This window comes from Tripterygium wilfordii, chromosome 12, assembly GCF_013401445.1.
Source record: "Tripterygium wilfordii isolate XIE 37 chromosome 12, ASM1340144v1, whole genome shotgun sequence".
Taxonomy (NCBI): Eukaryota; Viridiplantae; Streptophyta; class Magnoliopsida; order Celastrales; family Celastraceae; genus Tripterygium; species Tripterygium wilfordii.
In genome coordinates, this window is record NC_052243.1 from 9,068,512 (window position 1) to 9,092,722 (window position 24,211).

The following is a 24,211-nucleotide window of genomic DNA, read 5'->3' on the forward strand; positions in this document are numbered from 1 at the left end:
GTCCAATGTATTTTGGTGTAATACGATATAGTTCGTTGTAGTTCGATGTTGTTTGGTGTTTATAATTTTCTAGACTGCTTTCGTGGCGCGAAATTTAACATTTGCTCTCATGGAATGCAATATTGTGGTTTCAATCATTTTCAAAAAAAAAAAAAAACAAATTGTGTCATTTGATTTAATCTTCTAATTATCTTGAGTATATAATTAATTTAGACTAATTAGACCTAATTGATTGGTTATCATAAATACTCAACATAATTATGAAAATACAATAATGACATACAAAATGGGTCGTTAGGACTGCACACATAATTTATGATAAATTAAGTCAAAATCGAGATTATGGAGACAAGAATATTATTGTCATTAAGAATTGAGCTTGGAATCTTTCGAGTTCACACGATTTGATACCATATAGATTCACCAATAGAATATCAAGCCAGTAGTTATTTATACTTGATTTTATATCGACTCTTAATCTCTTAGGGCTCGTTGTATTGACACATGCAATTTCTCTCCAAGTGTAATATAATTAGTTTGCGTGTTTGACACATGCCTTAAAATCGCGTATGTTACACCGTCCATGAAAATTAGGGTGCAGCTGAGCTGGGGACCATTCGTTTGCAGAATTCACAAAAGCAAGAGCACAACGACAGAAGTCCTTTACAAACGACACCGTCTGGTGGTGCTTCTCTAATGGCTCTAAGCCCAAAACTGTGGGTCCGAATTCTAAAACTAATATATATATATATATATATATATATATATATATATATATATATATAATTATGTATGTATTAATATATTTATAGCAAAAATTCTCTTTGGTCATCTCTATCAGTCACTCATTCAAACCCCTCCGCAGATTCTACACTCACGTACTTGTTCAGTCTTTCGATGACCGACAAACCGAGACCAACCCATTTTTGCTCGCTTTCTTCTCTGTTGTTTGATACACTGCATTTGTAGGTAAAATGTCTCTCTTTGTAGAACTGATTTCTGTGTAGAAATTCAATGAAGCTTTCTGCTTTTCTGTTTCGTGTTTGGTTAAATTGATGCCTGCATTGTGATTACACTCTGTTTTCTGTGGTAGTAGTTGCTCAAAAACTTATTTCTTTCTTTTTTCTAACTTTACTTCAGCTGGATCTAATGTAATCGATCTGTATTAAGTGAGAAAAACATTGTTACTTTGGGTTTGTAGCTTTCTTTGTGGGTGTGTTCGGCGAGCAAAAATTTCTCCTTGATTAGTTTCTCCAGTGATTTAATGGAATACAATTCTTTTTCATTTTCTCTACTTTTTTGTGATCTTTCTTTAGCAATCCTTTCAGCTTTGCTGCTTGTAATTGGTCATAATTGGCTACTTTATACAACGTGAAGGCATTTATTGCTCTGATTCTTCCATTTTTGTTATTTTTATTTCTTATTTCTCCCTCTTTTGTAAAATAATCTCGGCTTGTTGTTCCAGTGAGGATCTGTAGAATTTACTTCTTAGTCTGCTCGTTCTCTTGAGATTTCAAGAAAAAAAGAAGAAGAAAGCTTAAGTTGCTATCAATTTTGGGTTTTAACTCGTATGAGGCAAGTGAAGAGCACTCTTTTTGAACTTTACACATATTTTCAAACTGATATTCCCTGTATTTTCTGTGAATTTGTATGTTGAATTTTTTTTTTTTTTGTAGAATACATACACCTGATTTTGGGTTTCTAACCTGCAGTATTTAGGATTCTTGAGATTGTAAACGTTGAATCACATTGCAACAGTTCCCACCTTCAGCTCAAAGTGTTAGTGCCACAATGGTTCTTGGTCTGAATGTGAAAAACAAGAAAGGTTCCTTTGTTCAGGTTGACTATCTTATCCACATTCAGGAGATAAAACCTTGGCCCCCATCACAATCCCTGAGATCGCTTCGCAATGTCCTCATTCAGTGGGAAAATGGTGACCGCAATACAGGGTCTACTAACACTGTTGTACCATCACTTGGGTCTGTTGTTGGTGAAGGAAAAATTGAGTTTAATCAGTCTTTTAGGCTACCCGTGACTCTTCTGAGGGAAATGCCAATCAGAGGTAGGGATAGTGAGACATTCCAGAAGAACTGTTTAGAATTCCATTTGTATGAGCCTCGGAGGGATAAGAATATGTTGTTGGCAACTTCTGTTATAGACTTGGCAGAATATGGCGTTGTTAAAGAGACCTTAAGCTTAAGTGCGCCAATGAACAGCAAGAGGAGCTTTAAGAACACGTCTGAACCGGTCTTGTACATAAAAATCAATCCCGTTGAAAAGGGTTCCACGAGCTCTTCTTTAAGAGACAGCTTGAAAAAGGAAGCCTTGCTGGACAAAAATGGTCTTGAATCTGTCTCTGCCATGATGAATGAGGAATACACTAAGGAAGCTGGAAATGCCTCTTTCCAAGATGATGATATTTCCTCACACACTTCTCAGGCAGCTTCTTCTGCTTTCCAGTCTAATGGGGAATTACCACTTCAAAGTAAAGAGGTATGTATTGTTCGTCTTTCTTTTTTCTCTTGACTAAGAATTCTTTATTTGATTATATTATAACTAAACTAATTTATAGACTTCAATCAGCTTTCTACTGCTGAATCCGATACTACTGATACTGTAGTGATTTTTCCCAGCAGTTAATAAATCTATAGCTTACGTTAACGTCCCAAGTTATGTCGTGTTTGTGCCCAGCTATTGGTTAAAACTATAGTTAGGGTAGATTCAACCGGCCTTCTCGATTAATCCTGACTTTTATGTGGAAATATATATGCTGAGCCACACATGAGCTGCTTGATTAATTGTTATGTGGACAAGATCCTGCAGGGAAGATGAAATGAATAACCTCCCTTTATCTGCCGGTGAATTGCTATACTATTAAACAGTTGAAGTCATGTGGTGCCACTGTTCCCGGCTCAGTAGATTTTTAAATTGCTAGATTTTCGGGCTTTACTTGGGACCGCAACTGAGCATAGTGGAAAAAGAAACTTGAAACATCAATTTTGTCTTAATTATCATGTAGAATAAAAAATCAACTGATATTGGATCCATATTGCAGAATGGATTAAACAAACTGAAAGAGAGCAACAGAGTGGCTAGCATACAACATTCCTTGGCTTCAAAGGTGGGCTCTGTAAATTCACATATGATGTTGCGGAATGCATCACATGAAAACCTGGAGAGGAAATCATATTCAGCTACTTCTGTAGACTTGTTTTCTGATCTTGGCAGTGCAGAAAATCATCATGTGTCTATGGCAAGCTCTCCTAATTCTTCTCCAATATCAATCCTGGAAAATGGCATTGGCCATGGTCTTCATTCATCTTCATCATCTTTCACTTATGAGAACAAAGAGGACGAGAGTATTGCCATCCTGGAAAAGAACAATAATGGAGAATTTAGTCAGGAGCGTGATGCTCACCAGAGCTGTAATAACTCATCTTTTTATTCTCCAGTGGCAGTGCAGTCCTTACATGACAGTTCTGAGGTGGTTGAGGAGATGGCATCTGGAACAGGTTCCCCAGAGGATGCAACAGCTCCTGATCATATGAATAATGATTTCGTGGAGGATATAGATGAAATCAAACAACAAGATGGACATGAGAAACAAAATTTTGAAATGAGCAAGCATGCTTTGCAAGATACATCATTAAATATATCATCAGAAGAGGCTATCAGAAATCAAACTTCACTGGGAAATGATGCACTTCCTTTCACCAGTGAAAATATCCTTAAAACAGAGAGGTTAAAGCATGGGAAGTCTGTTCGGTCGCTATCAGATGTGGCCAGGAGCTGTGATGGTAATCAGCAAAGTGGAGGGAAGCACGTCAACAATTCTGGATACTTGCACAATGGTGCAGGAAGCCTCAGAAGCAATGACGTAAAAGATGCTAAGATTTATCCAAAGCTTACTGCCGTCTCCAATTTAGACAGCAATGTCCAGCATCTGGAGCATAAAATAAAGATGCTCGAGGGAGAGTTAAGAGAAGCTGCTGCGATTGAGGCCGCTCTTTACTCGGTGGTTGCCGAGCATGGAAGTTCAATGAGTAAGGTCCATGCTCCAGCACGACGCCTTTCTAGGCTGTATCTTCATGCTTGCAGGGAAAGCTCCCAATTAAGAAGAGCTAGTTCAGCTAGAAGTGCTGTTTCAGGGTTAGTTCTGGTTGCAAAAGCATGCGGAAATGACGTCCCCAGGTATTTACAAAAACTTAGTCTCTTTTAGCATTTTCCGTGCTATATTCTTCATGATTTAAATATCTACCTTTATAATGCTCTAAACTCCTACCTTTAGGGTTTGCCCGTTTGGAGGGTTGGGGGGGTGTTGGTTGGGAGGTGTTGGGATTTTATAGATAACCTTATAGAGAGGTTTTGTCCCAACAGTCCCGAAAGCCTGAAACGGTCAAGGTTTGGGAGGTGTTGGGAACGAACACCCCCCAACCCTCTAAACGGGCAAGCCCTTAGTTTATATGCCATTTGGAGAATGGAGGTTCTTTAGTATTGCCATTTAAGTTCCCTGCTGTTTTGATGTCACGTGGTTTAATGATTTAAAGTGATAATCATTATCTGGCACGAATGTTGGAATCTAATAGCTCTTAGTCAACCACAAAAATAGTCTTCCCTTTTTATTGATAGTGGGAAAAGGGGCAGGTGCTGTGCGAACACTAAATTAGCTCCATTGTAATGCAATTCATGCATTTCGTAATGTGACTGAATTCACTTATTTACCTTTTAAATTAATAAATGGTTAAATTTCCTGGGAAAGCATCATGAGGTTGTTAAGGAGAGATTGTTGTCCCCATGTTACTAAACCGTAGCTGCAGAAGCATGAAGTCTAATTGTGTCTGCTTGTTAAGTAAATTTTGAGAAATTCTTCTTGAGCTTGTTAACGATTTCTATATTTTAATGACAGGTTGACTTTTTGGTTATCAAATTCTGTTGCCTTGAGAGCAATATTAAGCCGAGAAGTCAAGGATGCGGAGCTTCCATCTTCTGCTGGCTCACATGCAGCAAAGAATGGTCCTGGAGAGGGAAACAAAGCATCATCATCCCCTTTAAAATGGAAGAAGTCTTCTCCCAGTGTAAAGGATAGCTCAGGTTTTTTGTATGGAAGTGTTAGCAACTGGGAGGATCCACAGACATTTATGTCTGCATTGGAAAAAGTTGAAGCTTGGATCTTCTCCCGAGCTGTTGAGTCTATCTGGTGGCAGGTAATACCTTGATTCTTTCTCTTCTTCTTTGAGCTATTAATTTATAATGAGAAGTCTTAGCCCATTCTACAATCCATCAATTTGGTTATATGATATTATCTTTGGGTATGGGCTCTTATACTTTCTATCATATCTTGGAAGACAAAAATCATAATCATCCATTAGCTATATAAACTCACGTGCTCTTGTGTTTCTCCATTTTTTTTTTCCAGACCCTGACTCCACACATGCATTCTGCTACCACAAAGTCATTTGATGAAGGTCTTGGTTATGGCTCAAGGAATATATGTGGAAGGACACCTGATTCATGTGATCAAGAACAGGAGAACTTCTCATTAGACCATTGGAAGAATGCTTTCAAGGACGCCAGTGAAAGACTTTGTCCTGTTCGAGCTGGAGGGCATGAGTGTGGCTGCTTGCCTGTGCTGGCTAGAATGGTATTCATTTCTTTTACGATTTCTCTTCGTGAATAGTGCATTTGAAAATATCACATCTTTATATTATATATATATATGAGCATCCGAGGAATTTTGGAAATGCATTGGAAAATTTTTGAAGACAATTACTCGGAAAATAATACACATTGCTAATTGTATATAGAAGGAAGAAAGGGTAATTCCAGTCACTCAGAATGCTTATTTTTATGGGTAAGGATGAAATTTGGGAGTTGTTTTCTGTGAGTGGTTTACTTGTTTTCTGTTTACTTTTCCTGCATGTTTCTGCCAAGTGAGAACCAATATATTATGTTTTATAATATGTCCAGGTAATGGAGCAGTGCATTGCGAGATTAGATGTGGCCATGTTCAATGCCATTCTTCGTGAATCTGCTGATGAGATACCAACTGATCCTGTGTCTGACCCCATAAGCAACTCCAAGGTTCTGCCTATTCAAGCTGGGAAAACAAGCTTTGGATCCGGTGCACAACTAAAAAATGCGGTCAGCAGTGCAAAGTGCAAACTTTTATTTCATAGTTAATTCTAATTTACGTTTCCACTATAAAGTCCACCTCTCTTTTTCTTTTTTTGCTTGTGGGTTGGTCTGAGCTGAGATATATTTTTCCACAAAAAAAGCTCATCATATTGGGAACTCTTATATTTGAAGACTTTGATTGATCTATCTTCTTCTTTTTTTTCCTCTCCTGATTGTTGCCGTTGAAAGTCCTACTGCGGTAAGGAAGACCGCTTGCTACCCCTGATCTGAAACCTATGAGCAACACATATACATATGTAATTGTCGTTATCAATAAAACTTTTTGACTCTGATTCTCGTGTTCTTTTCTTCATTTCTCCTCTTTCTTTTTTTATTTTCCTTTTTTTCTTCCGAATACTAGGTCAATGGGGCATTCCAAATAAGATATCGTATTCATTTTTGTAAATAGTATTTAGAGGAAACTACTTTTGAAATCCAACAAAGTAAATCCTGATTCTATATTTCTATTTAGTTTTGACAACCTTAAGATATATTAATAGTTATGAGTGCATTTCACGACTTTTCTTTTCAATTAAACATATCTTCTCCATCATCTCATGTGGACATCAGGTTGGAACTTGGTCTAGATGGCTGACTGACCTTTTTGGTATGGATGATGAGGAATCACTTGACAATGAGCATGATGTTACTGAGAATGAAGAAGTGAGGCAAGATACATCCTTCAAGTCATTCCATCTCCTCAATGCACTAAGCGATCTCATGATGCTTCCTAAGGACATGCTCCTAAGCAGATCCGTCAGAAAAGAGGTATGACATGCTAACACATATGCTTCTATGCATATTTGTAGGCAATACTTTGTGGTCCTTGCTCAACATGCTAAATATTCAATTTTTGAAGGTTTGCCCAACATTTGGTACACCATTGATCAAGATGGTTCTTGACAACTTTGTCCCAGACGAATTTTGCCCAGACCCGATTCCAGATGATGTGTTTGAAGCTATAAACTCTGAGGTCTGGCCATTCTAAAGTTACACTATTTTGATTCTGCAATATTTGTTTTCTTTACCCTGGACCTGTATTAGTGCAAATACTATTCTTGTTATGATGAAGTAGCAAATCTATGTACTGTGCTTAGATATCCGAGCTCATAATAGATATCTGAACCGATGTAGCTTATTTTGCTTTAGGAGACTTTGGAGGCTGAGGACTCTGTCACAAATTTCCCACTCAGTGCTGCAGCTCCAGTCTATTCATCACCTTCAGCTACTTCCATTTCTGTTCTTATTGGAGAGGAAGGAAGTCGGTGCAAACTGAGGAGAAGCGGGTCTTCGGTGGTTAGAAAATCATACACAAGTGACGATGAGCTTGATGAGCTGAATTCGCCATTGGAGTCACTCTTCATTAATGCCTCGGAGCCTTTACTTTTACCAGTAAAGCCAAAGAGAGAAGGAAATGCTATCCGATATGAACTCCTCCGGGACATATGGACCAGCAGCGAGTAATGGTTCGAGTTAGTTACCAATATATGTAAAGAATCAGTGCTTCTTCTTATTTTCCTATTGAGCTGTAAATATGTAGTCAAGTTTTAGTCTTAAGGTTTGTCCATGTGATGATGTACGGAATTACTTTGTCAAATACATGGTATGGTATGGTGAACCAAGGTGTTAGAGCACCCACAGCAGCAGCTGTAAACACACACTGAACTCTAAGGGTGTGTCTGGATTGAGGGATTTGGGGGAAAGACAAGGGAATGGAAAGTGAGTTAGTTTCCTTAGATTTGAGGGCATTTGAGAGGAAGATTTTATTAAATTGTTGTCAAAATTCTTCCTCTTAAAATGGGATCATTTGGAGGGAAAAAATGATTAATTAAGTTATTTATAAGTTAAAAATCTATTTTAACATTGTACATATATAATACTTAAACATAAAAAGTAAGGGTAAATTAGTAAATTAAGTCTTTTTTCTTTCATTTCTTTTTTATCTAACCAAACATGAGATAAATGTAGTTGCCCTTTCTTTCCCTTCACTTCTCTTCTCTCTAAATCCTTCAATCTACAAGAGCATCCACAATGATAAGAGTTTGGAGTGCTTGAATTATAACTTTATGGTGAAATATAGTGTTAGTTGCTCACAATAGTCAATATTTGACACTTCTAAATATATAGAAATTTACTCAACACTTCATATTTAGAGTGTGTCTAAATGGATGAATAGTGATAAACACAATCAATCAGAGAATGTCACATATTTTTCTCTCTTTTCTGTTTTTCTACTTTTCTTATTCTCTTTTTTTCTCTCCCCCCATCAAACACTTTCTTCAGCTCAAGAGTCTCATCAATGTGGTTGTATTGTAATCTAGTACTTAATAGTGACAAATATTCAGAGATTTGGAGTGATAATATGGATGCTCTAAACACACTCTAAGAGCATCTGCATCAGTTTCTCTTAACAGATTCCCTAAAATACAGACAAAATGTCACTTTCCCCTATTTTACAGATTCCCTATCCAATCAACACTGCATCAGATTACCTATCATATTCTTTATTGCATTAAAATAATATTTATTTCTCTTTCCTTTATTTATTCTATTCATATAAACTACTTCTATTTAAAATAATAAATTAGTTACATTTAAAACAATATATTAATTAAAATAATAAATTAATGTTATTAAAAATTAGAAAAAAAAATTGAGGAGAGAGAAAGAAGAGAGAGAAAAAGTGAGGAGAGAAAGAGGAGAGAGAAAGAAAGGAGTGAGGAGAGAGAGGAGAGAGTGAGGAGAGAGAAAGAAGAGAGAGAGAAAAAGTGAGGAGAGAGAAAGGAGTCAAAATGTGAGGAGAGGAGAGAGAAAGAAGAGAGAGAAAGAAAGGAGTGAGGAGAGAGAGGAGGGAAAAAATGAGGAGAGAGGAGAGAGGAGAAAATAAAGTAGTAAAAAATATTATTTTATGTTTAGGGAAGTGAATAGTGGTTCTCTAGATGTAGGGAACTACTGTTCATATTCTGTAAAATAGGGAACCTCTAGGTAATCTGATGCAGAGCTCTATTTTGACAAAATCTCTAAATTTTACAGACAGACTCATGTTTAGGTAATCTGATGTGGATGCTCTAAGTATCCAGTTTTTAAGTACTTTTTGGTCGAAAAATGTGCTCATCAGTGACTGTAAAAACTCCTCCAAAGCTGGAGCTTGCTACAGTAGCACAGTAAATGTACAAGCTACTGTAGCAACTGTAGCAACTGTAAGTGTTTTTAATAGTTTTTTAATTGGTGTAGGTCCCCCGCATCGATTAATATCCTTTATCTTTTCATATGTATTTTTTAAATTTAATGATTTCAACAAATTGCATATTAAATTTATTAATATCATAAATAAAGTAATTTGTTTATAAAACAATATATAATATACACTGCACCCATGCACCGGTCATTTTGTTTATAAAGGACAAAGATCAAATTGTTAAAATATATTTAATTTTAGAAATATATTAATATTAGATTTATTATTATGTCAATTGATTTAAATTAAAAAGAATTGAGTTTAGAGAATCAAATTGAATATTTAAATGATTTAGAGTTTGGTTTAGAGTATATGTTGTGTGGTGAGTATGTTAAAAAAACTGTAAAATTTGTGAAAAGTGTACTTTTATTATAGATTTAGAGTTTTTGTTAAGAGTTATGTTGTGTATGGTCTAAACCTCCCAAAAGGACGTAAGAGAAAAGTTGATTTCTTTCACTTTCATCCTTTCTTACAAATGAAACTATGTCATCATTGCAAGACGATTCAACAGATACCATGTGATAATCATGCAAAAAAAAACGGAAAATGTTATTTTAATACCCACTTGACAAATGTTTGACACATCAATCAAACAAAAATTCTCTTTTACATATAAGTATATTTTTTTCCACTTGAGTACCTCTTAAAAATTAATTATTACATAATCTCATATTTACCGTTCTTCAATAGACATGAATTTAAATATATATATATATCTAAGACACCTACTCTCCATCTCTACCATTGTCATGTTTGCCTCCATCTCCACCATTGCCACTGTCCGTGTTCATCTCCACCAACGCCGTCGCTCCTCCACCACCATCGCACCGCCACAATCATCTTCTTCATTTTTTATTATCCTTCTTTTTATTTTTATTAGTTTTCATCTTTATCTTGTTAGATCTGAGATGTAATATGATATATGAGATTGTAATATGAGATATGAGATTGTAATCTGAGTTCAGATCTGAGATCATACAAATATGAGATCATATGCAAAACGTACCAACTTCGTGTGTCCCTTTCCAGTGGCCATTTTGGACAAAATTTGGTTGGGCATTGTGCGTCTCAGTGAGGGGAGTCTAATGGCGGTGGTGATGTAGCGAACCGTTGTCGATATCGTTTGGATTTGAGACTTTTTCTTTAATGTTACTGTTTCAAAAATTAATATTAGACTAATATTGACCTACATTATCATGTTAATGTATTGACGTTGTAATGCAGAACCATGTACTATAGATTGAGTATTTTTTTAAGATCATTTACTCCATTAAGAAATATGACAAGGGTTTTGTTTATTATGAAACAATAATACGAACATGTCTGAATGATTTTGCAGAACTTGGCAGGTTACTTATTTAAGATTTAGCACTCATAAACTCAATGAAATCATGAACGAAAATCATGTACCCAACATTTACACCTAAATAAAAGTAAAGAATAATAGAAACAATAGATTTAAAGTTTTTTAAGCTTTAAATTGTGAAAAAACAATTCTAGAGAGAGCGATCTAGAAAGAGAGAGAGGGGAAGAAGAAGAAGAAGAAGAAGAAGAAAGAGAAAGAGACGAAGAAGAAGAAGAGAGAGAAAAAGATGAAAGAGAGATGGAGAAGAAAGAAAGAAAATAAAGAGAAGAAAGAAGTAGGGGGTATAAAGGTAAATGATCATTCCATGAGTATTTTTATGTCCATGTGTTTTTTTGTTAAATCTAAATGTCTAAAAGTACACTAATAAGTACCGGCTTGACATTGTCACCAAAAAAAATAAAAAAATGAATGATTAGGTTGGTTAGTGATTATGACTTGTCATGACTATTTGTCACTTTTATCAAGTACAATAATCAACATTCTAAAATGAAAAAAAGAGAGTAAAATAATGTTTCTTTTAGTGTGCACATATGAATGGAACCACAAAACATACATTACTTGGTTATTGTCCGAGTGTCACTAAATTTGTTATTATTGATATATTTGATGGATTGGGAGTATGCCACTAGGATATGAGAGCACATCTACATTATAGTCATTCATGTACTTTTGAGTTACAGAAGTGTAAGCAGCCACTTGAGAGGTTCAAATTTGTAACGACCTGTCCCGTTGGGAGGATCTACGAAAAGACCAAACTAACCTCGACTACCAATTTTTTTGCCAAAATCCTCACAATGCATTTATTATTTAAATAAATAATAAAAATATTCAAAACAATCAACCAAATTAAATACGCGAAAGCTTAATTGACAACAACCTAACACAACTACCCATAACCCAGCAGATCCTAGTATCCATGTCACCATGATCACGCCATCGAAAGCTGGACACCATCAACAAACTCACTTGAAAGTGGGGAGAACAAAGAAAGAGAGGGTGAGCTATAAAGCCCAATAGGGGTAAATATCCGATAGGACCCCAGATACCTATGTGGTAGGTGCACAACAATCACACAAACGAATCTAAAACAATCAAAATAAAAATGGCAAACAATAATCAATATAATCATTTCACAGTCAATACCCACAAGACATTTTATATGAACCAGCAATATATTCATGCAATCATACACATCACAGCTCCAACACAACCATCCATCTAACACAACAATCAATCGTAGCACACGGCAATCCGGAACAACCATCGGAGGTCGTGGCATCAAACCATCCACCTCTCTCAAAGACAGTGCACGACAGTCCGAAACAACCAGCGGAGGCCATGACACTCAAAACCATCCACGTCTCTCAAAGACAGCGCATGGCAGTCCGAAACAACCATCGGAGGTCATGGTACTCAAAACCATCCATAAATCTCAAAGAAGCAGCACCCGACACTCTGGAAAATCGTCGGAGGTCGTGGCACATAAAACCATCCACAATTCTCAAAAGCAGTACATGATAGTCCAGAACAACCATCGGAGACCGTGGCACCAACAACCATCCATACAACTCCACAAACCACAACCGACCAGATGACAATAACATATAGCTAACAACAAACCACAAATTAACAACAACAAAGCGAACACCCCAATTCCTCAACAACTAGACAAACAACAATGTTATCGTATTAATGCCAACCAATCAATCATGATGCATGTCTTCAATAGAAATTTTCATGCACGCTAAATGATTCAATCTTTGTTTAGAAAATATATTTTATTTTCTAAAATATGATGCAAGGCTCTATGAAGAACCTAATAAAATTCAAAATATTATTATGTGATTTACACATAAAACTTATAAAGAAATATAAATAATATTTTTCAATATTTTATGTTAAGGCAAAAATGTTTTAGAATAAAATTTGCTTATTTAAAACATTTTCTAACAATTGAAAGTACCAAAACGGTTTCATGCCAAGTTTACAAGTCAAGAGAATCAATCGCACAAAATAACCAACTACAAGGATAATCAAATCCAAACAACCAATCGAATATCATATCAAAGCACAATTACAATCAAGAACAATCAAGAACAATCAAGAATACGGAAAGGAATTTATCAACGGGTGTACTACTGCAAGATGAATGAATAGAGATCACGAACGATAAGACGAAACAAGAAATGACCATGATTTCCAAGAACGGAACATGAAACAATCGAGAACAAATATCAAGTACTAGTCAAGCAAAAGAGCGATTCACAGAATCATACGAGAAAAGAATGTCGGGCACTAGAGGCCAAAAATGTGAGAACCCCTACCTCAATGGCAGTGCAGACAAAACTAAGCGTCCTCCACATCTACTACGTCTTCTCGATCTCGCAAGATAATTTCTTTCTTTCTTTCTTTCTTTTCCTCATTTATCCGAAGACCCCGCACATGCACACAACTCTGTCCACACTTCAAATCCTTGCGTTCCCAAAATTATCGATCACCAAGATGACTTCGGTGATCACCTCATTGGCTTGGCTAACAGGTTTGTGCGACTGCCCAGTATTGGTATTTAGGGTTTTTTTAAGAAAGAAAATCGGTAAGAGATGTGTATTTATAAAGTAAACTAGGTTTAGGTATTTTCTAGTATTTCCAAATTAGTGCTTCATTCGTTCCTTTACCCAAAAGTTTATTTTTATTACATTCATGCCCTTATTTCCAAGTTTTCAATCTCCTTAAAATTTAAAATTTAGTTCATCTAGACCCCTCCAAAATCTAGGGTTTTATAAAATTAATCTATTCAAAAACTATGTATACTTGTCCTTATGGATCAAGAGTTAGTATTTAGTTTGATCGATGAGTCAATCTAATACACTTAGTGGATAGATACAAAGGAACTGAGAGTTCAAGGGAAATATGGACTTTGAAGTGTTTGATAGTACACAAACTCTCATTCCAACTTATCGGGTGTTGCACGGAGGATATACTTGTACACATCTCACAGGTCAGGGACATGTTTTTAAATAAGAAAAGTCTCAATGTAAGAATCGTACATCTCTAGGAGTTCATGCATAATTCAGGTGGTGTCAGACGGACATTGGATTGAAATATTATTCCTAGTCATAGGGCTTGGCAGTAAAGGATAATATTTCGGGAGTTTAGATTTGTATGTCCTGCAAAGTGCCCTTGGTACCTCCGCTTTAGTCTCGCATCCTATTAAAGGAAGATTGACAAGAATCTCAAAGTCACTATTGGCTATGCTTAGAAACTTAAGGAAAGGTTTTGTATTACAATAAGTTTAATTTTATGGGTTTTGGTTTACCAAAGAAAACCTAAGAATAAAATTAATTTTGTAAAGATATAGAAATTCCTTGTAACTAGTATTTATTAATAAAATAAAGATACATGAATTTAATTCAGATACGTGGTTTAGACTCAGACTGGGTGCGTGCAGGCCGAACAAGGTGTCGTAGCCCAAGGAGAAAAGCAAGGGAGCAGTCCAGCGCATAGCACTGGAATGGCTTGTTGGACCAAGGCCTAGAGCAAGTGCGTAGACAGCGTTGTCGCATAACCAATGCTGTGCGCTGGGCCGCATGGCCCAGCACCACGCTGAGGGGAATACCAAGGAAACGATGTAGGCATTCTCGAAGTGGTGGTTTGTGCGTTCAAGAATTGAAGAAAGCGTAGGACCTCGAAATCAAGGAGATTGGTTGATTTCTATACTTTCTTGATGCCACCTTTGAGTGCTAGATCTAGTTTTTTATTTTGTTTACATATAAACCTAGAAGTATGCTAGGATTATTTATAAAAGTTCATAACTTGATCTTGTGTGTTCGGTTAACATGTTAAAATATTATATGTAATCGAATAACATTTTTTAGATGGATGCTAGGCGAAATACATACTTGGGCCGTGGGGTACACTAGGGTTGTAGGGTATCATTTGTTAAATTTTGATTTGTACGTATGCTAAGCTGATCGTAATACGCTTCCGCTGATGTCTAAAATTTATTTTCGTAACCAACAATTACCACTAAGAACACGATTGGAAAAACATGTTCCTATAAGTAGAAGCTAAAATTTTTTATTGATAAGAACATAACTCATTAAATTACCCATACATCATTTTTCATTAATAAAATGACAAAGTGTTAATTGGCACTTTTCTTCATTCACTCTCCCACATTTTCTCCAACACACATTTGCATGACATCATCAGTTCTTTTACTAAAAGAAATTTCAAATGATTTCTCTCAAAATACGTGATAGATTTTAAAATTTTTTTTTATATATTCTAAATCAACGTAGAAAACTCTTTCAAACGAGATTCATCATCGATATATTCTGAGATGAAAAATCTCACATAAAAATTTAGTACAAATAAATTTATCTGCCAAAAATGATAAAGATCTCAACATTTATCATCCCAAAAGCATCTCAGCAATACATCACACTCATTGATTGGGTGTGATTTTTGATGAAGCTCTTGATATGATGTCACCACACTCAAAGAATGAGTGTCACACACTGTTAGGATGCTTTTGGGATGATAAATGATGGGATGTGTAGCACTTTTGTTTATCTACAACGTATATAAATTTAGGGATAGTGTAGATAAATTTTAATATATACTAACCATAACAAAATCACAGTAATTTAGGGGTAGTGTAGATAAATTTCAATATATACTAACCATAAAAAAATCACATTAAATACTGCATAATAGATAATGTAGATAAATTTCGTACATAAAAACTTGGTGCAGATAAATTTAGTATAGATAAATTTAGTGCATGCATACTAGTTTAGTGTAGAATTATATTTACACGATTCAGAGCTCCAACGTGCAAATTTTGAGTCTCGACTTGACCTCTAAAACATTCAAATATCAAAAAAATGTATTATACACAATTTTATAGGTATTAGTAGGGGGTGTCCAATCGAAAAATGAAAAATCGTCGCGAAGAGTTGTAATTTGTAACATTTTTATAAGTAATATCAACATAATAATTTATAATAGCTATTGTTATAATTATGTATAGGGTCTGAATTGGTTGGTTATTTATGATATGTATCCCTAGGCCGAATTTTTTAGTTTTTTGTTTGTGACAAACCACAAACCACCCAAACATGAATATGGTTACCGAAAAACCGATCATTCGGTTTGGTTGGTTTCGGTGGGTTTTGGTCAGTTATAGATTTCGACTGGGCCTAAAAAATTAATAACAAGGCCTATCCAATATCTATTCCTATCCATGTACTGTACAGTCTATACCTATACATGTAATCAACAATACTGCACCTGTACAATAAGCAACAATACATGTTATCAAGTATCAACAGTAAATGCAAACAACTGAACATGTTCTTCTTCCAACCAACTTGTTTAACCAAAGCCATATGTCTCTGTCTTTCCCCTAAATTCGAACTCCTCCCTGGACCTTCACCTCTATTGTGTGATCTTGCTATTACACCCAGTATGCACCCCTCTCTTTTTTTCTTAAGAACTATGTGTCTCACCACATTTGACAAAAGCAAATTACTTCCATTTTCCCTCTAATTGCAAACTATCAATTAAAACTGTAAACTACCAAAATCACATAGGCATAGAAATTAGAAAGTTGAGACTAACCCTAAATTGTGATTGAGCTGACTGTTGAGAAAAGTGACTGAGAGGTTGAGTCGACTGTGAGAACTCCAGATGAGATGTGTCGTGAGCAGTGAATCTGTGAGAGAGACTGAGAGGTTATGGAGTGAGCGTTAAGCGGTGAGTCCGAGAGCGCAGAGTCGTAGACAATAGTGACGGGGGAGGACATGACTGTGTGAGTGATGTCGTCGCTGTGAATTGTGAGTCAGTGAGGGCTGCTTCGTAAGAGATATCAAGAAGACAAGAACTGAAGAAGAAGACTCGAACTGTGGAATAGAGTCACAGATGACAGGCTGTGTTACGTTCCAGAGAGACTGAACGTGTGATGGGTCTAAGAGGGGTTGCGGTCTGGTTTTGGGAAAGGCTTTTGTTCTTCTGTTTACCTATTTTTGATAATGATGCTAGAAAGAATAAGCAATTAACTGGATAAAGATGGAATGTAAGGTGAGAGATAGAGGTTTAGTTCGAGGAAAACCCAAGCCTCCCAAACAACACTGAGTTGTGCAAGGTAATAATTCTGCTTGCATTATTCATCAAGGAAATTACATTATATAGGAACAAGCCAAATAGAAATAACAGACTTCACCTAAACTCAAGCAACAAATAACCAAGAAAATCTCCTACCAAATCATAACTTCTTGGAATTATTCAAACTAGCTACTTTCATGTTGGAACTTATTCAACTATTACCAAGCCTAAGGACTTGCTCCAACAACTTCATAACATTCCTTCCCCCTACAAAACACCCTTGTCCTCCAGGGTAGCCTCAGGAAACCGCACCTTGAGATCATAAAGATTTTCCCATGTCGCATCCGCTGGTGATAAACCTTGCCAATGAATTAAAACTTCGTCGTTGCCTTTCTTCCGCCGCCGACCGAGAACTGCTTGAGGCATTGGAACAGGGGAGCCCCCCTCCTGAGGAATGATGGGCAGAGGATCTTGAACTGTGACCTTCGTTCCAACCTTCTTCTTAAGCAAAGAAACATGAAATACTGGATGTAGCTTTGAGTTTTCAAGCAACTTGAGCTTGTATGCCACTGCCCCTATTCGTTCAATAATCTCAAATGGTCCATAATATTTTGGAGATAATTTGAGATTTCTACGAAGGGTTAACGAAGCTTGCCGATAAGGTTGCAATCTGAGATACACAAACTCTCCAACATCAAAACTTCTTTCAGACCTGTGGATGTCATGAAATTTTTTCATTCGTTGTTGTGCCACATTCAATTGGTCTCGCAGCTCTTTGATAACAAGCTCCCTATCCTTCAATTCTTGATCTACCGCTTCCACTGGAGAAGTGCCTGGAACATAAGATAGAAGTGTAGGTGGCAGCTTACCATACACAATCTCATAGGGAGTTCTCCTGGTGGAAGAATGGGTGCTAGTATTATAGCAATACTCGACCCAAGGAATCCATCGCGTCCATTCGGTTGGCCTATGGCTCGTGAAGCAACGAAGGTACATCTCCAGTGTTCGGTTGACCACTTCAGTTTGGCCATCCGTCTCTGGGTGGTATGAAGAGCTGAAGTTGAAACTAGTCCCCTGCAACTTAAAAAGCTCTTTCCAGAAGATGCTAGTGAAAATGACGTCTCGATCACAGACAATGCTTTTAGGCATGCCATACAACTTAAATATGTGTTCAAAAAATATTTGAGCTATGGAGGCAGCTGAATATGGATGGGAAATAGGGATGAAGTGTGCAAACTTAGAGAGCCTATTGACAACGACAAAAATAACAGACTTCCCCTTGGAGTTGGGAAGACCTTCCACAAAGTCCATTGATATATCAACCCAGACTTGGTTAGGAATCGGCAGTGGTTGCAAGAGCCCTGCTGGGTTAAGATTCTCTCCTTTGTGTCTCTGGCACGTTTCACAATTCTTGATGAATTCACGAATAAATTTTCTCATTCCTTGCCAATAAAAAACTGACCTTATTCGCTGCAATGTCTTGTGATATCCTTCGTGAGTGCTGTCGTGCATTTCTTTAACTATAACCGGAACCAATACAGAATCAGCCAACAAGTAAATTTTATTCTTGAAGAAAAGAATACCTTCTCTATAATCCCATGGTCCAACAGCTTCTCCCTGCTGGTATAGCTTTACTAGCCGCTGCAAATTATGATTTTTTGCCACTTCCTCCCTGATAGGTTCCAGCCAAGTTGGAATTGGTGTAGTCAAAGCCATTAATTCTCCATCTTCATTTCTACGTGAAAGTGCATCGGTTACATGATTCTCCTTCCCCTTCTTGTACTCAATGATGAATTCAAACCCCATAAGCTTCATTAACCATTTCTCTTGTGCTGCAGTAGTGATTTTCTGCTCCCATAGATGCTTCAGGCTCCGCTGATCAGTTCGAACAATGAATTTCCTTCCCAACAAGTATGGCCTCCATTTTTTAACTGCAAGAATTAAAGCCAACATTTCTTTCTCATAAGTTGACAATAATAAATTTTTTCCTTGCAAAGCATGGCTGTAAAAAGCGATTGGCCTTTTTTCCTGCATTAAAACTCCTCCAATCCTTGACCCAGACGCATCACATTCAACAACAAATGGTTGGTTGAAGTCTGGAAGGGCTAGCACAGGCGCTTGTGTCATGGCCTTCTTGAGTTGTTCAAATGACTCTTCAGACTTGAGACTCCATGTGAAATAGCCCTTTTTCAGCATTTGAGTCAATGGCCTTGCTATCTTGCCATAATTATAAATGAACTTGCGGTAGTATCCGGTCAACCCGAGGAATCCTCGCAATGCCTTAACTGTCTTTGGTTTGGGCCACTTTTGCATTGTTGCAATTTTTTCAGGATCCATTGCCACTCCTTCCGCGGATATTATGTGCCCCAAATACTTCACTTCCTGTTGAGCAAATGTGCATTTCTCTTTTTTCACAAACAACTGGTGAGTTTTCAAAATACCTAATGTAATCTTAACATGCTTCATATGTTCCTCCCAAGACTTGCTGTAAATTAATATGTCATCAAAAAAAACTAAGATGAACTTACGAAGATATGCCTCGAAAATTTCATTCATTAGAGATTGAAAGGTGGATGGCGCATTGGTGAGTCCAAAGGGCATTACCATGAATTCGTAGTGTCCTTGATGTGTCCGGAACACAGTCTTTGGAATGTCATCAGAATGCACCCTTATTTGGTGGTACCCGGATCTTAGGTCCAACTTGGTGAAGAATTTGGCTCCATGGAGTTCATCCAGCAATTCATCAATGACTGGTATGGGAAATTTGTCTTTAATTGTAATCTGATTCAAGCTTCTATAGTCAACACAAAATCTCCATGACCCATCATGCTTCCTTACTAATAAAACTGGGGATGAATACGGACTTTGGCTTGGTCTAATCACACCTGAATTCAGCATATCTGTCACCAATTTCTCAATCTCATTTTTTTGGTAATGAGGGTACCTGTATGGCCTTGCACAAACTGTACCACTTCCTTACTTCAAGGGAATCTTGTGGTCTTGGGTCCTTTGGGGAGGTAAACCATGGGGCTCTTTGAACACATCTTCATAAGACTGCAAGATAGACTGCATTTTTGGCATTAGTAATTCCATCTTAGAATCAGCAAAATGGTTACCTTTTTGTAGTGATAGAGAATAAATCTGCAACAGGGCTCCTTCCTTCATTTTTTTAAGCTCCTGTTTGATTTCTTCCCCGTCCACCATCTTATTCTCTGGGACAACTATACCAGTGAGCACCACCTCTTTGCCTTCTGACATGAAGTTCATTTGGAGCTTAGAAAAATCCCATGTGATGGGTCCCAATGTTCTCAACCATTGTGCACCCAAAACCGCGTCACAACCTACCAATGGCAGCAAGAAATAATCTGTGGTTATGGGCACCCCTTGACTTAGATTACAAACTCCCTTACAACGGCCGGAGCTTTGAATCTTTTCTCCGTTGGCTACGGCAACTTCAAACCTTCCTTCTAAGTTGGGAGATATGTTGAGCTTTTTAGCAATTTCATTATCCAAAAAATTATGCGTGCTTCCAGAATCAATCAAGAGAGTGATTTGATTTTGGCCCACCTGTCCACGCACCTTCATGGTCTACGAAGCCCGTGCACCATACATGGCATGAATTGAGATTTCAGGGGTTTCCAAGGCCTCATTTTGTTCGATCTCCATCTCTACATCATCATCATTGTCTGTCCAGCATCCTTCAATCAAAAACAATTTCTTGCATCGATGTCCTGGACCAAATTTATCATTGCAATTAAAACATAAACCCTTGCTCCTTCTTTCTTGAAGTTCTGTTGGACTTAACCGCTTAATAGGCATGGGACTGGAATTAGAGGCTGGAGGACGTTCAGAAATTGGTTTGCGTCCTTCAGATTGAGTGAAGCGTCGTTGGGATTGGTTCCTGGCCTCGTATAATCTTGCTAGCCCAATGGTTGCCGACAGAGTATCTGGTTTGCCAGCTTGAACATCAGCTTTGATATTGTCCTTCAATCCACTGATGAAGCAACTCACTTGTTGCGCCATAGTCAACTTCCCTGCCCGAATTAGTAATTTTTCGAAACGCGTTTGATACTCTCTTACAGAACCAGTCTGCTGCAGCTTCGTTAATTCACCAAAGGAGTCTTGGTATAAGGTTGGACCATACCTACAGTGTAGACTCTGTTTGAATTCTCCCTATCCAAATAAAATGAAGCTAATTGGACTTTTTCTTCTTCCGAAGTTTGATGGAGTTCAAAGAACTGATCAGCACGACAAAGCCAACTCGTTGGGTCCTCTGACCCATTGAAGCGTGGGAAATCAAGCTTCACTGGCTTAGGGAAATATTGGGTGGTGGAGCCTTCACGGTTGGTTCCTCCGTTTCCAACAGCTCGGCCCTTGGTATTCCGATTTTGAGCATGAGAACTCTCCCTGGTATCCTGAACTTGGCTGGCAGAAATTTGATCCAATCTAGTATTCATGACGGAAAACATCTCCTGCATCTCCTTAAAAATTCATTCTTGCCCAGCACTTAACAAGCTGACATCCTTCTCCAATCGTCCCAACCGTTGCTCCTCCATGCCTGCCTCTAATACCAATTTGTTACGTTCCAGAGAGACTGAACGTGTGATGGGTCTAAGAGGGGTTGCGGTCTGGTTTTGGGAAAGGCTTTTGTTCTTCTGTTTACCTATTTTTGATAATGATGCTAGAAAGAATAAGCAATTAACTGGATAAAGATGCAATGTAAGGTGAGAGATAGAGGTTTAGTTCGAGGAAAACCCAAGCCTCCCAAACAACACTGAGTTGTGCAAGGTAATAATTCTGCTTGCATTATTCATCAAGGAAATTACATTATATAGGAACAAGCCAAATAGAAATAACAGACTTCACCTAAATTCAAGCAACAAATAACCAAGAAAATCTCCTACCAAATCATAACTTCTTGGAATTATTCAAACTAGCTACTTTCACGTTGGAACTTATTCTACTATTACCAAGCCTAAGGACTTGCTCCAACAACTCCATAACAGGCTGAGACTGAGAAAGAGAAAGTGAGAAGAGGAAAGCCTAAAAGGCAATTTGTAATACTAATTTCCCTAAGATCTTGGCCATTGATTCAAAAATCAATGGTCCAGATTCCATTAAGCCATTAAATATATAATATATTTACAATATTACATATATATTATTAATATTTATTAATATAATATATCGGTTGATTCACCTCGGTTCACTACTGGACCAACCAGACATTCGGTTTTTAAGTCTTAAGTAAATCGATTAATTCGGTTTTCATGTATGTGTATTATAGGAATCGGCCAATCGGGCGGTTCGATTTTCTTAGTTATTTTTGACACCCCTAATTCTACAGAACTAGTTGCATTTATCAAACTTATCATTAACAAACAACATATCAATAGCAAAAAAGAAAAAAGAAAAAGGGGGCAGTACCCCTATAGGGCCCACTCTCGTTCTGAGTCCTAGATACATCCCTGCTTCTTACATGATTTTTTTGAAAAAATTTGAGAAAATGACAAAAATGCGGTGACATGTTCTAATAGGTCCGTCCATTGATAAAAAAGTTAGAAGTAATGACTAAAATTTTGAAATACCAATATACTCTTATTTGTCTAAAGGCCAAATCTCATGGACACCCATATGGTTAGGGTCATTTTTAGGTGTACCCCTCGTTTTAAATTCGTAGGAATTGGACCCTCTTGTTCTTTGTTTTAGCTATACCGTAAGTCCCTCCATCCGGATATGGACCATTATTTGATTAACGGTGGATGATAAAACGGTGCGTTTTTAACTTAATTAAATTGAAAAAAACCCAAATTTAACACTATTTACTCAAACCCCAAAGTGACTTCTATTGGATGAAATTATAACAATTATCACTATAACCAGAAAATTATCACTAAAACACAATTTTCACTTGTCGGATCGTACGAACGTGAACTCTCATATACAGATTTGCGCACTTCCCTCTCTCTCAAGTCTCTCCCTCCCAATACACAACACAAACATGGAGAGCTTCGCAATTCCCTCTCTCTCTCTCCTCTCACACGCGCCGCCTTCCTCCACTACAGATTAGTAAAACCCTTCTCTAAATCTTCTCCGTCTCGTTCAATTTCAATCTCCGCTCAACGATCATTCTCTTCACGCATAATCCCCAAATTGTCTTTCTCTCCACTCACCAAAGAAACCAACTTCCCAATCCGCGCCGCCTGCTCTTCTCTGCCAGCACCACAAATCACCCCACCGACCTCATCTCAATCGCAATTGGACTCATCGCAAGGAGCCAGCTTGGGTACTCTGTTTGCGTACATTGACAATATGAGAGACTGGATTGGAGAGTGGAAGGACAGTTTGTGAAGGAGAGGGATCGGAGAGTGTATGGGGATTTGAGGGCTATGAAGGAGAGATATTGGAGAGTGCAACATGAGTAAATAATATTTTATTTGGGGTTTGTTTTCAATTTTATTAAGTTAAAACGACGCAGTTTTGATATCCGTCGTTGGTCAAATGATGATCAAAGGACGAAAAGACTTGCGATGACACGAAATCAAAGCACAGGGAGTCCAATTCTTATAAACTCAAAATGAAAGATGCATGTAAAAATGACCACAACCACAAGGGATGTCCAAGACATTTGCCTTCTTTAAAACTCTTATTTTGAATGTTTTATGTGTTTTCCCGTCCTGCCATGAAAGTTGACATCAGTAGATAATACAACAATATTTTTACTCTTTTTTTTTCCTTAAAGAAATTTCAAATTATTTTTTGTCAAAATACATATCGAATGTTGAAAAAATTATGTATCTAGAATCAGCACAGAAATCTTTTCCCAACAAGACGTATTGTCGATATTTTATATGTTGAAAGCTTTTATGTTCAACAATTTATCTGTTCAATTTTGTCTGTTTAATTCAGTATTTTTTACTAACAAACATTCAAACAGGAAACCTTAAAAACAGTAAAAATACTAAAAGTGACCGAAAACTAATCGAAACATCCGTTCTTGGACTGAAAAAAGTACTTAGCAGCTTAGATTAACAATTTATCTTTTTAACTTTCTTTGTTCAACTTGTTTTTGTATTGGTTTTTATGGTCGTTTATTCAATTTTATCTGTTGAAATTTATATGTTAACAATTTATCTAATCAATTTTCTGTCCAGTTTTTATGTGTGTCTAAATTTTTTCTTTTCAAATTTATCTGTTTAAATTTATATGTTCAATTTAATCTGTCAACAATTTATCTATTCAATTTTATCTTTAATCATTTTATCTGTTTTGTTGAAATTTTTTCCCTGTTAAAATTTTATCTTTCCAAATTATTTTATCTATCC

The 24,211-nt window shown here is 36.9% G+C and overlaps 1 protein-coding gene across 4 annotated transcripts; it reads left to right on the forward strand.

Annotated features, from left to right (window-relative positions):
- The first annotated feature begins 834 nt into the window (after nucleotides 1-834).
- On the forward strand, nucleotides 835-7,814 carry LOC120011024. 4 transcript variants are annotated; one of them, XM_038862032.1, is made up of 10 exons: nucleotides 846-969; nucleotides 1,466-1,575; nucleotides 1,713-2,493; nucleotides 3,056-4,191; nucleotides 4,907-5,204; nucleotides 5,417-5,641; nucleotides 5,968-6,141; nucleotides 6,745-6,942; nucleotides 7,034-7,147; nucleotides 7,324-7,814. In XM_038862032.1, exons 3-10 carry the CDS (start codon nucleotides 1,792-1,794, stop codon nucleotides 7,636-7,638), a joined length of 3,162 nt encoding a protein of 1,053 aa, XP_038717960.1. In that variant the 5' UTR covers nucleotides 846-969; nucleotides 1,466-1,575; nucleotides 1,713-1,791; the 3' UTR covers nucleotides 7,639-7,814. The 4 variants fall into 4 exon arrangements, with proteins under 4 accessions (XP_038717959.1, XP_038717962.1, XP_038717960.1 ...); XM_038862031.1 differs by lacking the exon at nucleotides 1,466-1,575 and having other exon boundaries at nucleotides 835-969; XM_038862034.1 differs by lacking the exon at nucleotides 1,466-1,575 and having other exon boundaries at nucleotides 835-969; nucleotides 7,327-7,814.
- Nucleotides 7,815-24,211: the final 16,397 nt, after the last annotated feature.